The sequence below is a fragment of the Kogia breviceps genome, chromosome 9 (assembly GCF_026419965.1).
Source record: "Kogia breviceps isolate mKogBre1 chromosome 9, mKogBre1 haplotype 1, whole genome shotgun sequence".
Lineage (NCBI taxonomy): Eukaryota > Metazoa > Chordata > Mammalia > Artiodactyla > Physeteridae > Kogia > Kogia breviceps.
Genome location: NC_081318.1, coordinates 59769395 through 59786692, shown reverse-complemented (window position 1 = coordinate 59786692; position 17298 = coordinate 59769395). Strand labels below are relative to the sequence as shown.

Here is a 17298-nt window from a genome sequence, read left to right as displayed (position 1 = left end):
GATATTGTGGTGATATCTCAGGAAGTTTTGTCAGATAGCTAGTTTAAGCTAGGTCTCTTGGGTGGTTAATGGTTCTGTAGAAGGCAGTATCCAAATTATGTGGATCCACAGTGAGATTCCTTCTTGCTTAATTCTTGTAGATAAAAATAAGTTTAAAAATTCTATCACCAAAATAAAGCAATTGGAAGTTGTACAAGTCTCTTTTGCATAACTTAAGAAGCCATGCATCTTGGCACAAACCACAGTGAATCCGTACACCGCACTGAGTCATGGTGTCCATTCATGTCCACCAAAGCTTCTAATGAGTGCAGGATGGTTTGGTTTGAGTCTTATTTTCTTGGCCACTTTCTGCACATTTTCATTTAGGGTGTTAAGTTGTGAGTAGATCAAAAAGCAGATATTTGGTTATAGGAAATCAAGTGAAAATGAACAAAAGACTCGACAGTTCCTGAGCTGGGTCATCAAATCTCCAGAAATCTACTGTGAACACAAAGCATTAAAAGGGGAGACTAAGGTGACACAAACTTGGAACTAAAGTGGGTAGGAGTATCGTACCGTCAGAGGCTTGAGAGGGCCGGATGAGCTTAGAAAATTGGGAAAGATGGAACTAGACATAACCTGGAGAAGAGAAGATTAATTAGTGAACGAATTAGTTCTAGGCCTCAAGAATGATAATTTATTACCAGCTACTGTCAATGCTGAGACTGAGACAAGGAAAATAGATTAAATCTCAGCAGCAAAGAAATTTAGATAGAAGAGAAGATAAGCAGGACCCTGAAAGTTGCCATATACTAGAGTGAAAACCTGAAGGAGGAGAGGGTATGATTCTTCTTCCCAATGATCTTCACTTCTAGAAATCCTCCAAATAGAGGAGGAGTCACAGGAACCAAGGTTTTTCTAGACCATAACAGTGTCATTCCATCATGCTTTAACAGTCTTTCTCCCAAAGGCATCCTGAGCCATAGCTAAAATAATAGACGGTTCTTGACATTTTGAGCAAAAATATTTAACCCAGATAAACAAGCATTTAAATCTTAATATCTGCCATTCCCCCAGCTCCACTGTACACTCAGCTTGGAGTGATATCCTGAGAGCTGGTGGAAAACTGGATAGTAACAAGGGCCATGAAAGGGGATAGTGTAGTTGGGAGAGGAGGGGCATGCCTCATGCCTGGGGGCTGTATGAGTCAAAAGCAGACAGACACAGGGGAGGGGCCGTGGGGTGGGGGGAGAAGAAAGCTTGAACAAGTGAAGAGAGAAGGCCATGGAAATAGGAGCAGGAAGAAAAGCTGTGAGGCAGGGCACACAGAGTGCTGATAGCTCCAGAATAAAGGTTAATCTGATGTTGAAAGCAAGGAGGGCTCTCTGGGAAGATGGGGACAATTGTAGGGGCCTCCGTGGTGAGGTCAGGAGGCTAAGAATTTAACATCGGAGGGGTCGCCTCTGGGTTGAAACTAGATAACATAGAAGAGTGCTAGATGTGGTTTCAGCTACAGCAATAGGAGTATTTTATGCATTAATATCCCCTACCAAGCTCTACTGCCCGTCTCTGCCCTGGATGCCTTGGACGCTGTCTTACGTGCTTTAAGCTACCTTTCTCGGGGCTGGGCTGGCCACTCTTGAACTTGTTTGCTGTCTGACCTGAGACACAAATGCTGCTTTAATGACGGGTTTCTCCCTTGCTGTGGCCCGACATCATCTGTGCTCCTCTGTATCTTGACCAGTGTGGTCTGTTGGGGCAGCTGCCTCATGGCGGTTACAGTTGTTCGTGGACCCTCAGCCCGGCTCCTCACCCGCTGCTTTCTCTGAGCCTCACTCCCCAGTTGAGCCCTGACTCCCACTTGTCCACCAGGTTATAGTCTGCAGCTCAGCTCTGCAGGTCAGTGCCTTCTCCTGTAAGAGCCTCATATTCTCTGGAGAGAGAGACGTGGAGGCAGATGTGGGTGCCCACCACATAGCCGCCCTCCTCTTACTGTGTGAAAGGGCCCAGCCCTGCAGCCTGCTAACCCAGCTTGAGCTGACACCCAGAGAAAAGTTTCAGAACATTCTGGGCTGGAAAAAAATGCCTCTGTTGGAGCCATAAATCCACTAGAGTGCACAGGGAAAAGCTGAGCATTCCAGAGCCAAAGAGCCCTGCTTTGGGAGGCATCATGGTCCTGAATTCAACTCAGTGCCACGGCACGGTCACCAATTAGTGAAGGACTCGGGAGAAGCTGCTTAGCCTCTCTAGAGCCCAGTTTCCATGGAAGAAGGGGAGGATAGTGATGCTAATGAAGGTGAAGAACAACAAAACAACCACCTCTGTAGTACTTACTATGTGCTTGGCACTCTTGTGAGGGTTTTGTGCATATTAACTTGTTTCATCTTCGAAACTACCCCGTGCACATGGTACTGTGTTTAGCCCTATTTTACAGATGTGGAAACTAAGGTACAGAGAGGTTGGGTAACTTAACCACGATTACACAGCTACTAAATACCAGTCAAAATTCAAACCCAGCAGCCTGGCTGCAGACTCCATGCTCTTAAATCGCCCGGCTTGTCTACTCCTCAGGAGAAATTACACGGTAAAAAGTTGCTTATCATCAGAGGTAGAGAACTGTTTTAGTTCTTAACTGAAACATTTTATTTTAGCTTAAAAACGTAGTTGAAGATGTGGTGTTATGTCTCTACTACTTCCTTCTCTTTGCCTAAAGTAAGTGGTGCTGCTAGACACTGTCAGACCGCGTGTGCCCTCGCTGCTTGGCGACAGCTCTTCTAAGGATAGGCATAGTGCCTTGGGGAACAGCATTGTTCTTCTAACCCACTTCCCTAGTTCCTATACTCCCATAGGCACCTAATTCCGGACTGTGAGCATTATTCAGGATGAATTGCCTCTTGTAAGTAAGAGGATAATCAAGAATATGCCTTGAACAAATAGGTAGAAAGAAACTTTCATCACCTTTTTTGAATACATAATATAGGTTGTGAACAGTGTCTGGTTCCTTGTATACATTTACTGATATCATTATCATAATAAACCAATGAGTGGTAATTAGCATCCTTGGTTTACTAATGAGGAACTTAGAGTTCAAAGAATACCCTCCCACATGCCACAGAGCGGCTGGGCCCGTGAGCCATGGCCACTGAGCCTGTGCGTCCGGAGCCTGTGCTCCGCAACGGGAGAGGCCACAGCAGTGAGAGGCGAGGCCCCGCGTACCCACCCCCCCAAAAAAAAAAAACAAAGAATAATGTCCCCAAGATCACTCAGCACAAAAGAGGTACAGACCTAGGATTCCCACCCAGGTCTGTCTCCCTCCATGGCCCGTGCTCCAAGCCATTCATTTTGCTGCCGAGCCACTGGAAACAATAGCTTTAATTAGGCCAGCATTACTAATGAGTTTCTTTCGTAGTCCCTTCTAACTCTGAGATTCTAGAATTATATTTCTGAAAACTTTTTGAGCAAGACTACAGCTTAGTAGCCCTCTGATCAGCACACTGCTCTCGGGAACTTCCTTTTGGGGGTCCTGTGTGAAGCCTACAGTGGAGGTTCGTGGTATGGGCTTAGTTCCCACACCTCCAGCTCAGTTCTTTCTCGTTGGGTTGCATGAAGGATGGGAATCAGAGGGGACAGTGTGATTTATATCTCAACCCCATGAAATCTCAAGACAAAATACTGTATTAATATTGTACCCTGTAAATCTTTTCTCGGATTAGCAGCCTTCTGGTGAAATTTGCCAAGGAAGCATTGCCATATGTGCTGATGGAGCTGAACTAAAATGAGAAGATTAGAAAACTAACCACACTAATAAATTTCATTTGAGGCAGTTGGAAAACAGACTGCTGTTTTGACAAGTTAGAAACAACACACACATCCATTCTCTGTTTCTAATGGTTAAAATGAATTTCCAGAATCCAACAGAAACGTCTTGTATTAGAAGCCTAATTTTTCTGCTGAGTTACCCAGACGTCAAACATACATGTGCTTTAAACTCCAGTGTGATGGCGTTGAAGTGCCTTCACCAGACTGGCTGTTTTAGGCATTACTGAGCCACACTACCCTTCCTCCCTCTGAGGTCAAGGAACCTGGAGGTTTATTGAAATTCCCACCTCTCTGACTTTCCTTGTCCTGCAGCTCAGGGCCCCTCCCCTCCCAACGGGCATTTTCCCACAACTAATGGTGTCAAGGCCCACATCTCTACTGGCTCTCAGATTGTCATCCACAGCTACGCTTTGTTCCCTAGTTTGCCAGGGAATGGTACTTAGCCAGTACCTCACTGAGTGCCAGCATCTGGCCCAGGTCTTAGGAATGGATTTGTACTTTGGTTTTGTTCTTACTGGGTTGAAGTTACTCATTCAATACAGTGGAACTCAGGGCCTTAGATTAAATTACTTTAACCTCCTAATTACTCTTCGTGCCTTGGGCCTCTGTCCTTCACCTGCCTCCAGAACTTTTTACTTTTTGAACTTGACTCTTTAAAAGCCACCCCATGTGTCTACAGAATTTTTTCCAACCCCCTTAGTGTGGCCTGGGGAGAAGCAGCGCAGTATACCAGCTAGGAGCACCCCCCTTAGAGCCAGACCACCAAGGGTTGAGCCCCACTGCCCCACCTAACAGCTGAGCGACCTTGGGCGGCTCCGAGAAGTCTGCCTCAGTTCCTCATCTGTTGATGGGATAAAAATAACATGTGCTGAGTTATTGTTATTGACTACTTGTGGTGTAGATTAAATGTGTTGATTCACATAAAGCGCATAGAGAAGTGCCTGGCATGTACTGGCTGTTGTCCTTATCGCTACTACTATTGTTTATTACAATGTCTGTGATCTCACCACAGCCTCCAGTGACCTCGCCCTCACCCTGACTGTGCCATGGTCTTGAGAAATTTTGGTGCCTTTTTACGCCCTGTCCCCTCTGCCTGGATCACCTTGCCCTCTGTTCTACTCATGTCTCTCTTCTCCAGTGAACCTCTGCTTATCCTTAAAGAATCAAGTTAAGTATCTCTCCTCTTCTTTGATGCTTTTCTCCCTCCTGCAGGCAGAATAACTGGTTCTCTTCACTGTGTTCCCATAGTACTTTGGTGCCCCGGGGCTGCGATACTCAGCACTCTGTTTCTAGGTGGTGTGTCTCCTTTCTGGCACATAGAGACACCTAGGGCTCCCTTTTCTTCTAAACTGACACTGGCTCCAGGGGATGCCACAGATCTTACTATGTTCATCCCAGTTTCTTCCAGTACCAGGCACAGAAAGCATTTGGTAAATGTTTGCTGAACAAATAAATATTTGCTGCCCTATATATCGTCTTAAAAGCAGGGTTTTCTCCATTGTTTTGTTTTGCTCTCTGCTGTTCACAGTACACTACTAAATTTATAGTGAGAAATACAAAACTCAATAGCTTAAAAGGCTGGCTGAAGTGATTATATCTAACGCTATAGTCATTTGGCCCTGTGGGCTGTTTTTTATTAGTCATTTTAAAAGACCATCACAGGGTAGTTAAAGAGACAAGAGATCATCATTTAAATCACAGTGCTATCAACCCATCCATGGCTTGGTCTACAATTTAATGATGAGAGTAGTACATCTAGCAAGTAAATATTTAACTAAACATTTTGGTACTTGACCTGAATGCAGAGAGTAGAATGGAAATTGTAAATGTTAAGATGTAGTTTAACCAGAGTATCCCTGAATTTTACTGGTAAAAATTAATGTTGTACTTTCATAAAGTAATAATAAAGCCTTTCTCTTCATAGATGTTATCTCATAGTATAAGTAAAGGATTAATAAGTGAGCATAGTTTAGGAGGAGAGAATTCTTACTTTGAATAAGAGTGTTTGCTTTGCCTAGATGGTTCCATATTCACATTTTCTGTGCTGTTTCGGTTCATTCAGATTAAAAAGAGTATAGCGCGTACTCAAACTAGCAGGAGCACAGGGGAACTTTTGGTAAGAGTTCACATGAGAGAGAAGGAAATCCGAGATCCCATAGGGATCCCAGGGCAGGAGTTTCACTGGAATCTGGCCTCAGTGGGACCGGAAGATGGTCAAGGCCGTCCCTCCCACCTGTGCACCTTTTATGGGCTGTGTGTTTTCTCTCTCTCTGGTGTCTCCATTCTATTCGCTACACATTTTCTCCTGCCAGTCTTCTTCCTTTTCGTATCATAGTTGCTACTTCCTTGTGGCATTATCTCACACATGTCTTCAACTGGCCACTTTCCCCACTCCATCTGGCACCTTCTCAGTTTGTGCCTTTGTGCTAACTGGCTCATCACCTTTGAGAACTCTGTCACGCTCCTGGGAGAAGGATCCTGACTGGGTAGCTCTACTCTTGGTGCCAGGTCACAGGGCCCAGGTTGCTGAACTCATTGGCTGTACATCTTTTAGGTGTCTTGCCCTTGGGGATGAAATAGGCTCAAAATATGGCTGCCTAGAGAAGATGTTGCAAACCCAACTGTTTATAGGCTCCAGGCAGCTTAGCTATATCAGTGAACAAATGAGGCTGGATGTGAAATGCAAACACACATTTGCCTGTCAGGCAGAGGACAGAGTTGGGTGTTGTCTAAAGGCATAGACTCTAGATAGCTAGTGGGAAGCAGCCGCATGGCACAGGGAGATCAGCTCAGTGCTTTGTGACCACCTAGAGGGGTGGGAGGGAGGGAGACGCAAGAGGGAGGGGATATGGGAACATATGTATATGTATAACTGATTCACTTTGTTATAAAGCAGAAACTAACACACCATTGTAAAAGTTATGCTCTAATAAATACGTTTTAAAAAATAAAAATTAAAAATTAAAAATAAATAAAAATATAAAGGCATAGACTCTTGAGGAAGATGGCTTATATTTGAATCCCAGTCTCACTGTTAATCATCTGGGTAACTGAGAACAAATTAGTTAATCTCTATATGCCTCAGTTTCCACTCTACAGGGTGGTTTTAAGGATTAAATGAGTTAGTAAAGTGCTTAAAATGGTGCCTGACACATAATAAACAATATGTTGGCTGTTTTTAGAGGAAATTTTGATTAGCATCAGTATCCTTATCATTTAATTTTACAATGAAATGAGCTTTCTCCAATTATGCCTAAAACATGAAGCTGTCTTGGTCTATTTAGTTTCTCCCTTTTTGTAAAGCCATAAGCCCAGAGAGATATTTCTCTATTGTGAAGATATCAACAGAGCAAGAAATGATGAACGATAATTGGAACTTGTCCTTATTGCCATGCTGGTATTAGGGCGTGGCGGGGACCTTGCTGAATTGATGCTTGGGTCCTGTCTAAAGGGCAGAGCCTCGCTCAACTGGAGATAGATTGCTGTGATGTCAGAAGGAGGCCCAGAACTGTCAGATCCATTAATCAGTCAATTGATCAATCTAGTCATCCATTCAGCCATCTATCTATCTATCTATATTATCTCAAATTATGTTTAAAACCTGTGCTACCCAGCAAAACACATCTGCAAGCTGGATACACACATCCCTTGAAGTAGCGACTTTTGGCTGTAGGCTGTTTCTTTAAGAAGATGATGTGAGCAGGGCTGGTCTCTCCGAAGAGACTGAGGGTGGACCTTTTAATATAGCGAATTAGGAAAGTGTACTTACTGGTGACGGATAACACCATGAAGACCCTCCCAAGGACAGCAGCATGACACAGCAACAATATATTCTGATCCTTGGGGTTTGCTTACTGAGTGTTTCCAAGGAAAGGCATCTGTCTTTGATTTGATTTTCTTAGAACAGATGAAAAAGGTAACTTTTTTTTTTAGTTCAAATATGTATGTTCACTACTGTCATAGCTGCCTTTCCTAGAAGTGGCCCTTTCCTGTCAAAGACCACACCTCCTCCTTGTGCCCTGATTCTTAATTTCCACTCCACCTCTCGTGTCCAAAACTGAGCTCGGCCATCTTCATCTGTACCAGGTGTTAGTGCTAAAAAGTGAGCTCTAGCAGTCAGAGCCAGTTACACCCCCCCCCCCACACACACACCCCACATGCACCCCCCCACACACACACCCCACACGCACACCCCACCCCCCCACACACCCCCCCCACACCCATCACTATACCCTGTTTTCTGCACCACATCCAGAGTGGTCTTTTGAAAATATGAAGTAGTATGAAGTAGCACATTACTCTCCTCCTAATGGAAAACCTTCTTACCTAACTTGGAGTATATCGGGCTTCGGGGTCCTGCTCTGCAGCATGGCATCGGGCCCCACCTGTGCCTGCCTCCTGCGAGGTGATGTACTTACACTCTCCCTCATTTTTGAGCACACCAGGCTTGTTCCCACGCTGCTGTCTTTGCCCCAGCTGTTCCCCTTCCCAAAATGCAATGCGGGTTTCCCCAACTTTTTCAGCAAGGCCTCTCCCCTCCTTCCATGTGAGGCCAGTCAGAGGGAGCCTCGTTTGTCTTGAGCTTGTCACAGTCATAGTTGCTAAATGTATGAATGGCTGAACCGTGGGCAGTGGGGGGGTGAGGAGCTGAGAAAGGTGTTAGAGAAAAAGAATATTTTCACTAAAGTCCACTGATTTAAGAGGCGGGAGGGAAAAAAGCAAATCTGTGGAATAATGAGATTTCCTGTATCACTGATACTGTTGATTTACCCAATGTGCAAACGATCCAGAATGTTAGGGGGAATTTACTCAGGCCTGATGTGGCTCTTAGACATTAGTACCTAAACATTCCATTTCAAGTATTCTCATTCAAGGTAAGAGCAGAAAATGGCAGCAAAGATTGCCCCAGTTTTTACATTGTAATCCTCCTCTTTAGAGCTGTTGATGTGTTTAGTTAATGTTAATTTATTTAATATGCTTCTACTTTTTGTTGTTTTTCAGGTCTCTTGCCACAGTTATTGGGAGTCGCCCCAGAGAAGGCCATAAAACTTACAGTAAGTCTTTTGATTTGATGCTTCAGATGAAGGGAGTTTGCAAATACTCAGGAATCTAGCAGATTCTTATGTGAAACAGCAGGTTTGTGTTTCCTCAGAGGCACTGATTTAAACATAGAGGTGCTCACCACACATAGCTTTTTATTATTCCCCATTTAACAGTGAACATCTGAAAATGTGATAATATACTTGAACAGGGTTTTTGGTGGTTGCCACCACCATCATCATTATCATCATCATTATAGTAATGGCAGCAACAGCAGCTAAGTTTCCTTCAGTACCTACCATATTAGGTGCTTTCCATGTATTAGCTGTTATTGTTTTAATCTCAAGCAAGATGTGACCCACAGTTTACAAGTCAGGAAAGTGAGGCCCATGGGGATTAAGTATTTACCTGTGTTTGCACAGGTCATTAGTAGGAAGACTAGAATCCAAAAGCAGATTTTTCTGACTCCAAAACATATTGTTCAAGTACACACGCTATTTATAGAATTCATGTTAGGAGTGCATTCTGTACACATTTGCCAAAGTGACGTGTTTAGGGGCCTGAGTTCTAGTTTAAGTTGATCCTCCATCAGATTGGTTCTCCAGTGCCTGAATCCTGTCTGACAGGTGGTAAGTATTCAGTATGTATTTGTGCAATGGATAAATAATTGCATTTTCATCACCAAGGTCATAAAGTCCCAGAACGTTAAACTTTACTTTTGGATTGGGCTGTGTAACATTGGTGCTGAAATTCTTCTTTTACCATCTTATTATGTGACCTTGGGACAGCTAATCTTCTGATTGATCCTTAAAATTGCTTGTAGTACATACCATTTTGAGAATGTTTTACTTACTTAATTAATTAATTAATGCTCTCGATGTTCTCTGAGAATCCTTGAGAAATTTTTTAAATACTGAATTTCTACTAAGCTAAAAGATCCGTTCAGCCAAATTTGGCTCGTTGATGCTGTTTTAGATTAAATCTTGTTGGAAGACTTGAAAGTGATTTTTTAATCAAATCCTATAAAACAGTTTTTGTTTTGTTTTTGTTTTTTAACATGTTTATTGGAGTGTAATTGCTTTACAGTGGTGTGTTAGTTTCTGCTTTACAACAAAGTGAATCAGTTATACTTATGTTCCCATATCTCTTCCCCACTGCATCTCCCTCCCACCCTCCCTATCCCACCCCTCTAGGTGGTCACATACCACCTAGCTGATCTCCCTGTGCTATGCAGCTACTTCCCACTAGCTATCTGTTTTACGTTTGGTAGTGTATATATGTCCATGCCACTCTCTCACTTCGTCACAGCTTACCCTTCCCCCTCCCCATATCCTCAAGTCCATTCTCTAGTAGGTCTGTGTTTTATTCCCGTCCTACCCCTAGTCTCTTCATGACATTTTTTTTTCTTAGATTCCATATATATATGTTAGCATACGGTATTTGTTTTTCTCCTTCTGACTTACTTCACTCCATATGACAGACTCCAGGTCCATCCACCTCACTACAAATAACTCAGTTTCATTTCTTTTTATGGCTGAGTAATATTCCATTGTATATATGTGCCACATCTTCTTTATCCATTCATCTGTTGATGGGCACTTAGGTTGCCTCCATGTCCTGGCTATTGTACATAGAGCTGCAATGAACATTTTGGTACGTGACTCTTTTTGAATTATGGTTTTCTCAGGATATATGCCCAGTGGTGAGTTTGCTGGGTCGTATGGTAGTTCTATTTGTAGTTTTTTAAGGAACCTCCATACTGTTCTCCATAGTGGCTGTATCAATTTACATTCCCACCAGCAGTGCAAGAGTGTTCCCTTTTCTCCACAACCTCTCCAGCATTTATTGTTTCTAGATTTTTTGATGATGGCCATTCTGACCAGTGTGAGATGATATCTCATTGTAGTTTTGATTTGCATTTCTCTAATGATTAATGATGTTGAGCATTCTTTCATGTGTTTGTTGGCAATCTGTATATCTTCTTTGGAGAAATGTCTGTTTAGGTCTTCTGCCCATTTTTGGATTGGGTTGTTTGTTTTTTTGTTATTGAGCTGCATGAGTTGCTTGTAAATTTTGGAGCTTAATCCTTTGTCAGTTGCTTCATTTGCAACAATTTTCTCCCATTCTGAGAGTTGTCTTTTGGTCTTGTTTATGGTATCCTTTGCTGTGCAAAAGCTTTTAAGTTTCATTCGGTCCCATTTGTTTATTTTTGTTTTAATTTCCATTTCTCTAGGAGGTGGGTCAAAAAGGATCTTGCTATGATTTACGTATAGAGTGTTGTGCCTATGTTTTCCTCTAAGAGTTTGATAGTGTCTGGCCTTACATGTAGGTCTTTAACCCATTTTGAGTTTATTTTTGTGTATGGTGTTAGGGACTGTTCTAATTTCATACTTCTACAGGTAGCTGTCCAGTTTTCCCAGCACCACTTATTGAAGAGGCTGTCTTTTCTCCACTGTGTTTCCTTCCCTCCTTTATCAAAGATAAGGTGACCATATGTGTGTGGGTTTATCTCTGGGCTTTCTATCCTGTTCCATTGATCTATATTTCTGTTTTTGTGCCAGTACCATACTGTCTTGATTACTGTAGCGTTGTAGTATAGTCTGAAGTCAGGGAGCCTGATTCCTCCAGGTCCATCTTTCGTTCTCAGGATTGCTTTGGCTATTCGGGGTCTTTTGTGTTTCCATACAAATTGTGAAATTTTTTGTTCTAGTTCTGTAAAAAATGGCAGTGGTAGTTTGATAGGGATTGCATTGAATCTGTAGATTGCTTTGGGTAGTAGAGTCATTTTTACAATGTTGATTCTTCCAATCCAAGAACATGGTATATCTCTCCATCTATTTGTATCATCTTTAATTTCTTTCATCAGTGTCTTATAATTTTCTGCATACAGGTCTTTTGTCTCCTTAGGTAGGTTTATTCCTAGATATTTTATTCTTTTTGTTGCAGTGGTAAATGGGAGTGTTTTCTTAATTTCACTCTCAGATTTTTCATCATTAGCATATAAGAATGCCAGAGATTTCTGTGCATTAATTTTGTATCCTGCTACTTTACCAAATTCATTGATTAGCTCTAGTAGTTTTCTGGTAGCATCTTTAGGATTCTCTGTGTATAGTATCATGTCATCTGCAAACACTGACAGCTTTACTTCTTCTTTTCCGATTTGGATTTCTTTTATTTTTTTCTTCTCTGATTTCTGTGGCTAGAACTTCCAAAACTATGTTGAATAAGAGTGTTAAGAGTGGGCAGCCTTGTCTTGCTTCTGATCTTAGTGGAAATGGTTTCAGTTTTTCACCATTGAGGATGATGTTCACTGTGGGTTTGTCATATATGGCCTTTCTTTCCCTCTATGCCTACTTTCTGCAGGGTTTTTATCATAAATGGGTGTTGAATTTTGTCAAAAGCTTTCTCTGCATCTATTGAGATGATCATATGGTTTTTCTCCTTCAGTTTGTTGATATGGTGTATCATGTTGATTAATTTGCATATATTGAAGAATCCTTGCAGTCCTGGAATAAACCCCACTTGATCATGGTGTATGATCCTTTTAATGTGCTGTTGGATTCTGTTTGCTAGTATTTTGTTGAGGATTTTTGCATCTATGTTTGTCAGTGATATTGGCCTGTAGTTTTCTTTCTTTGTAACGTCTTTGTCTGATTTTGGTATCAGGGTGATAGTGGCCTCATAGAATGAGTTTGGGAGTGTTCCTCCCTCTGCTATCTTTTGGAAGAGTTTGAGAAGGATAGGTGTTAGTACTTCTCTAAATGTTTGATAGAATTTGCCTGTGAAGCCATCTGGTCCTGGGCTTCTTGTTTGTTGGAAGATTTTTAATCACAGTTTCAATTTCAGTGCTTGTGATTGGTCTGTTCATATTTTCTATTTCTTCCTGGTTCAGTCTCGGCAGGTTGTGCATTTCTAAGAATCTGTCCATTTCTTCCAGGTTGTCCATTTTATTGGCATACAGTTGCTTGTAGTAATCTCTAATAATCTTTTGTATTTCTGCAGTGTCCGTTGTTACTTCTCCTTTTTCATTTCTAATTCTATTGATTTGAGTCTTCTCCCTTTTTTTCTTGATGAGTCTGGCTAATGGTTTATGAATTTTGTTTATCTTCTCAAAGAACCAGCTTTTACTTTTATTGATATTTGCTATTGTTTCCTTCATTTCTTTTTCATTTATTTCTGATCTGATCTTTATGATTTCTTTCCTTCTGCTAAATTTGGGGATATTTTGTGCTTCTTTCTCTAATTGCTTTAGGTGCAAGGTTAAGTTGTTTATTTGAGATGTTTCCTGCTTGTTAAGGTAGGATTGTATTGCTATAAACTTCTCTCTCAGAACTGCTTTTGCTGCATCCCATAGGTTTTGGGTCATTGTATCTCCATTGTCATTTGTTTCTAAGTATTTTTTTATTTCCTCTTTGATTTCTTCAGTGATCACTTCGTTATTAAGTAGTGTATTGTTTAGCCTCCATGTGTTTGTATTTTTTACAGGTCTTTTCCTGTAATTGATATCTAGTCTCATAGCGTTGTGGTCAGAAAAGATACTTGATACAATTTCAGTTTTCTTAAATTTACCAAGGCTAGGTTTGTGACCCAAGATATGATCTATCCTGGAGAGTGTTCCATGAGCACTTGAGAAAAATGTGTATTCTGTTGTTTTTGGATGGAATGTCCTATAAATATCAGTTAAGTCCATCTTGTTTAATGTATCATTTAAAACTTGTGTTTCCTTATTTATTTTCATTTTGGATGATCTGTCCATTGGTGGAAGTGGGGTGTTAAAGTCCCCTACTATGATTGTGTTACTGACGATTTCCCCTTTTATGGCTGTTAGTATTTGCCTTATGTATTGAGGTGCTCCTATGTTGGGTGCATAAATATTTACAATTATTATATCTTCTTTTTGGATCGATCCCTTAATCATTATGTAGTATCCTTCTTTGTCTCTTGTAATAGTCTTTATTTTAAAGTCTATTTTGTCTGATATGAGAATTGCTACTCCAGCTTTCTTCTGATTTCCATTTGCATGGAATATCTTTTTCCATCCCCTCACTTTCAGTCTGTATGTGTCCCTAGGTGTGAAATGGGTCTCTTGTAGACAGCATATAGATGGGTCTTGTTTTTGTATCCATTCAGCCAGCCAGTCTGTGTCTTTTGGTGGGAGCATTTAATCCATTTACATTTAAGGTAATTATCGATATGTATGTTCCTATTACCATTTACTTAATTGTTTCGAGTTTTTTCTTGTAGGTCTTTCCCTTCTCTTGTGTTTCTTGCCTAGAGAAGTTCCTTTAGCATTTGTTTTAAAGCTGGTTTGGTGGTGCTGACCTCTCTCAGCTTTTGCTTGTCTGTAAAGGTTTTAATTTCTCCATCAAATCTGAATGAGATCCTTGCTGGGGAGAGTAATCTTGGTTGTAGGTTTTTCTCCTTCATCACTTTAAATATGTCCTGCCACTCCCTTCTGGCTTGCAGAGTTTCTGCTGAAAGATCAGCTGTTAACCTTATGGGGATTCCCTTGTGTGTTATTTGTTGTTTTTCCCTTGCTGCTTTTAATATGTTTTCTTTGTATTTAATTTTGATAGTTTGATTAATATGTGTCTTGGCGTGTTTCTCCTTGGATTTATCCTGTATGGGACTCTCTGTGCTTCCTGGACTTGATTAACTACTTCCTTTCCCATATTAGGGAAATTTTCAACTATAATCTCTTCAAATATTGTCTCAGTCCCTTTCTTTTTCTCTTCTTCTTTTGGGACCCCTATAATTTGAATGTTGGTTCGTTTAATGGTGTCCCAGAGGTCTCTGAGACTGTCCTCAGTTCTTTTCATTCCTTTTTCTTTCTTCTGCTCTGCCGTAGTTATTTCCACTATTTTATCTTCCAGGTCACTTATCCTTTCTTCTGCCTCAGTTATTCTGCTATTGATCCCATCTAGAGTATTTTTAATTTCATTTATTGTGTTGTTCATTGTGACTTGCTTCCTCTTTAGTTCTTCTAGGTCCTTGTTAAATGTTTCTTGCATTTTGTCTTTTCTATTTCCAAGATTTTGGATCATCTTTACTATCATTATTCTGAATTCTTTTTCAGGTAGACTGCGTATTTCCTTTTCATTTGTTAGGTCTAGTGGGTTTTTACCTTGCTCCTTCATCTGCTGAGTGTTTTTCTGTCTTTTCATTTTGCTTATCTTACTGTGTTTGGGGTCTCCTTTTTGCAGGCTGAAGGTTCATAGTTCCCATTGTTTTTGGTGTCTGTCCCCAGTGGCTAAGTTTGGTTCAGTGGGTTGAGTAGGTTTACTGGTTGAGGCGACTAGTGCCTGTGTTCTGGTGGATGAGGCTGGATATTGTCTTTCTGGTGGGCAGGTCCATGTCTGGTGGTGTGTTTTGGGATGTCTGTATCTTTATTATGATTTTAGGCAGCCTCTCTGCTAATGGATGGGGCTGTGGTCCTCTCTTGCTAGTTGTTGGGCATAGGGTGTCTAGCACTGTAACTTTCTGGTCATTGAGTGAAGCTGGATCTTGGTGTTGAGATGGAGATCTCTGGGAGATTTTTGCCATTTTATATTACGTGGAGCTGGGAGGTCTCTGGTGGACCAGTGTCCTTAAGTTGGTTCTCCCACCTCACAGACACAGACCTGACTCCTGGCTGGAGCACCAAGAGACTTTAATTCAGCCGGCTCAGAATAAAAGGGAGAAAAAATAAAAAGGAAAGAAAGAACGGAAAGAAGGAAGGGAGAAAGGAAGAAAGAAAGAAAGAAAAGATAAAGTAGGATAAAATGAAGTTATTAAAATAAAAAATAATTATTAAGAAGAAAAATTTTTAAAAATAAACAAGACGCACAGAACCCTAGGACAAATGGTGAAAGCAAAGCTATACAGACAAAATCTCACACAGAAGCACACAAATACAAAAAGAGAAAAAGGGGGGAAAAATAATATATCTTGCTCCCAAAGTCCACCTCCGCAAGTTGGGATGATTTGCTGTCTATTCAGGTATTCCACATATGCAGGGCACTTCAAGTTGACTGTGAAGCTTTAATCCGATGATTCTGAGGCTGCTGGGAGAGACCTCCCCCTCTCCTCTTTGTTCGCACAGCTCCTGGGGTTCAGCTTTGGACTTGGCCCAGCCTCTCTGCGTAGGTTGCCTGAGGGCGTCTGCTCTTCGCTCAGACAGGACGGGGTTAACGGAGCAGCTGATTCGGCGGCTCTGTCTCACTCAGGCGGGGGGGGGGGGGGCACGGATGCGGGGCAGCCCGCGGCGGCAGAGGCCGGTGTGACGCTGCAGCAGCCTGAGGCGTGCCGCGCGTTCTCCAGGGGAAGCTGTCCTTGGATCACAGGACCCTGGCAGTGGCGGGCTGCACAGGCTCCCTGAAGGGGAGGTGTGGAGAGTGACCTGTGCTCGCACACAGGCTTCTTGGTGGCAGCAGCAGGAGCCTTAGCATCTCATGCCCGTCTCTGGGGTCCGCTCTGATAGCTGCGGCTCACGCGCGTCTCTGGAGCTCTTTTAAGCGGTGCACTTAATCCCCTCTCCTCGTACCCCAGAAAGCAAAGAGGGAAGAAAAGGTGTCTTGTCTCTTCGGCAGCTCCAGACTTCTCACGGACTCCCTCCCAGCTAGCCGCAGCGCACTAGCCCCTTCAGGCTGTGTTCACGCCGCCAACCCCAGTCCTCTCCCGGCTTCCGACCGAAGCCCGAGCCTCAGCTCCCAGCCCCTGCCCACCCTGGCGGGTGAGCAGACAAGCCTCTCGGGCTGGTGAGTGCTGGTTGGCACCAATCCTCTGTGCGGGAATCTCTCCGCTTTGCCCTCCGCACCCTGTTACTGCGCTCTCCTCCGTGGCTCTGAAGCTTCCCCGTCCACCACCAACAGTCTCCGCCCGCAAAGGAGCTTCTAGGGTGTTGAAACCTTTCCTCCTTCACAGCTGGTGCTGCACAGTCTCCCAGAGGTGCAGTTCCTGTCCCTATTCTTTTGTCTCTGTTTATTCTTTTTTTTTTTGCCCTACCCAGATTCGTGGGGAGTTTCTTGCCTTTTGGGAGGTCTGAGGTCTTCTGCCAGCATTCAGTGGGTGTTCTATAGGAGCAGTTCCACATGTAGATGTATTTCTGATGTATCTGTGGGGAGGAAGGTGATCTCCGCATCTTATTCTTCTGCCATCTTCTCCCGAGCCCCCCTACAAAACAGTTTTTAAGTTATAATGTCTCTCTTTTTATGCTTTTATAATTGCAGGACATATTTGAATTAAGCTTGTAAGCCACCTCTCTTCATTGTTTTCTCCGTGAAACATCACGAATACGTATTTATATATTTTACCTTTCAAAAACTATGTATATGCTATTAAGAGTAAACTCGTAAGATACTTCATTTATTCAGTTTATGATTACTCCAATACAGTGACAGAAAAATGACATTTATTTACACTTGTATATTTATATGTGTTTAATGGCTTTCTCTACGTTTTTCATCAGCTTCTATAAATATT

At 42.2% G+C, this 17298-nt stretch overlaps 1 protein-coding gene across 8 annotated transcripts in view; it reads left to right on the top strand.

Annotated features, from left to right (window-relative positions):
- The window catches only part of SLC25A13 (solute carrier family 25 member 13), a 221912-nt gene that overhangs the window by 151814 nt on the left and 52800 nt on the right, over positions 1–17298 (top strand). For all 8 annotated transcript variants that reach the window (XM_067042538.1, XM_067042537.1, XM_059074831.2 and 5 more), the window contains one exon: positions 8800–8852. In XM_067042538.1, coding sequence (XP_066898639.1) covers positions 8800–8852 — 53 coding nt within the window. The remainder of the gene's footprint in view (positions 1–8799; positions 8853–17298) is intronic.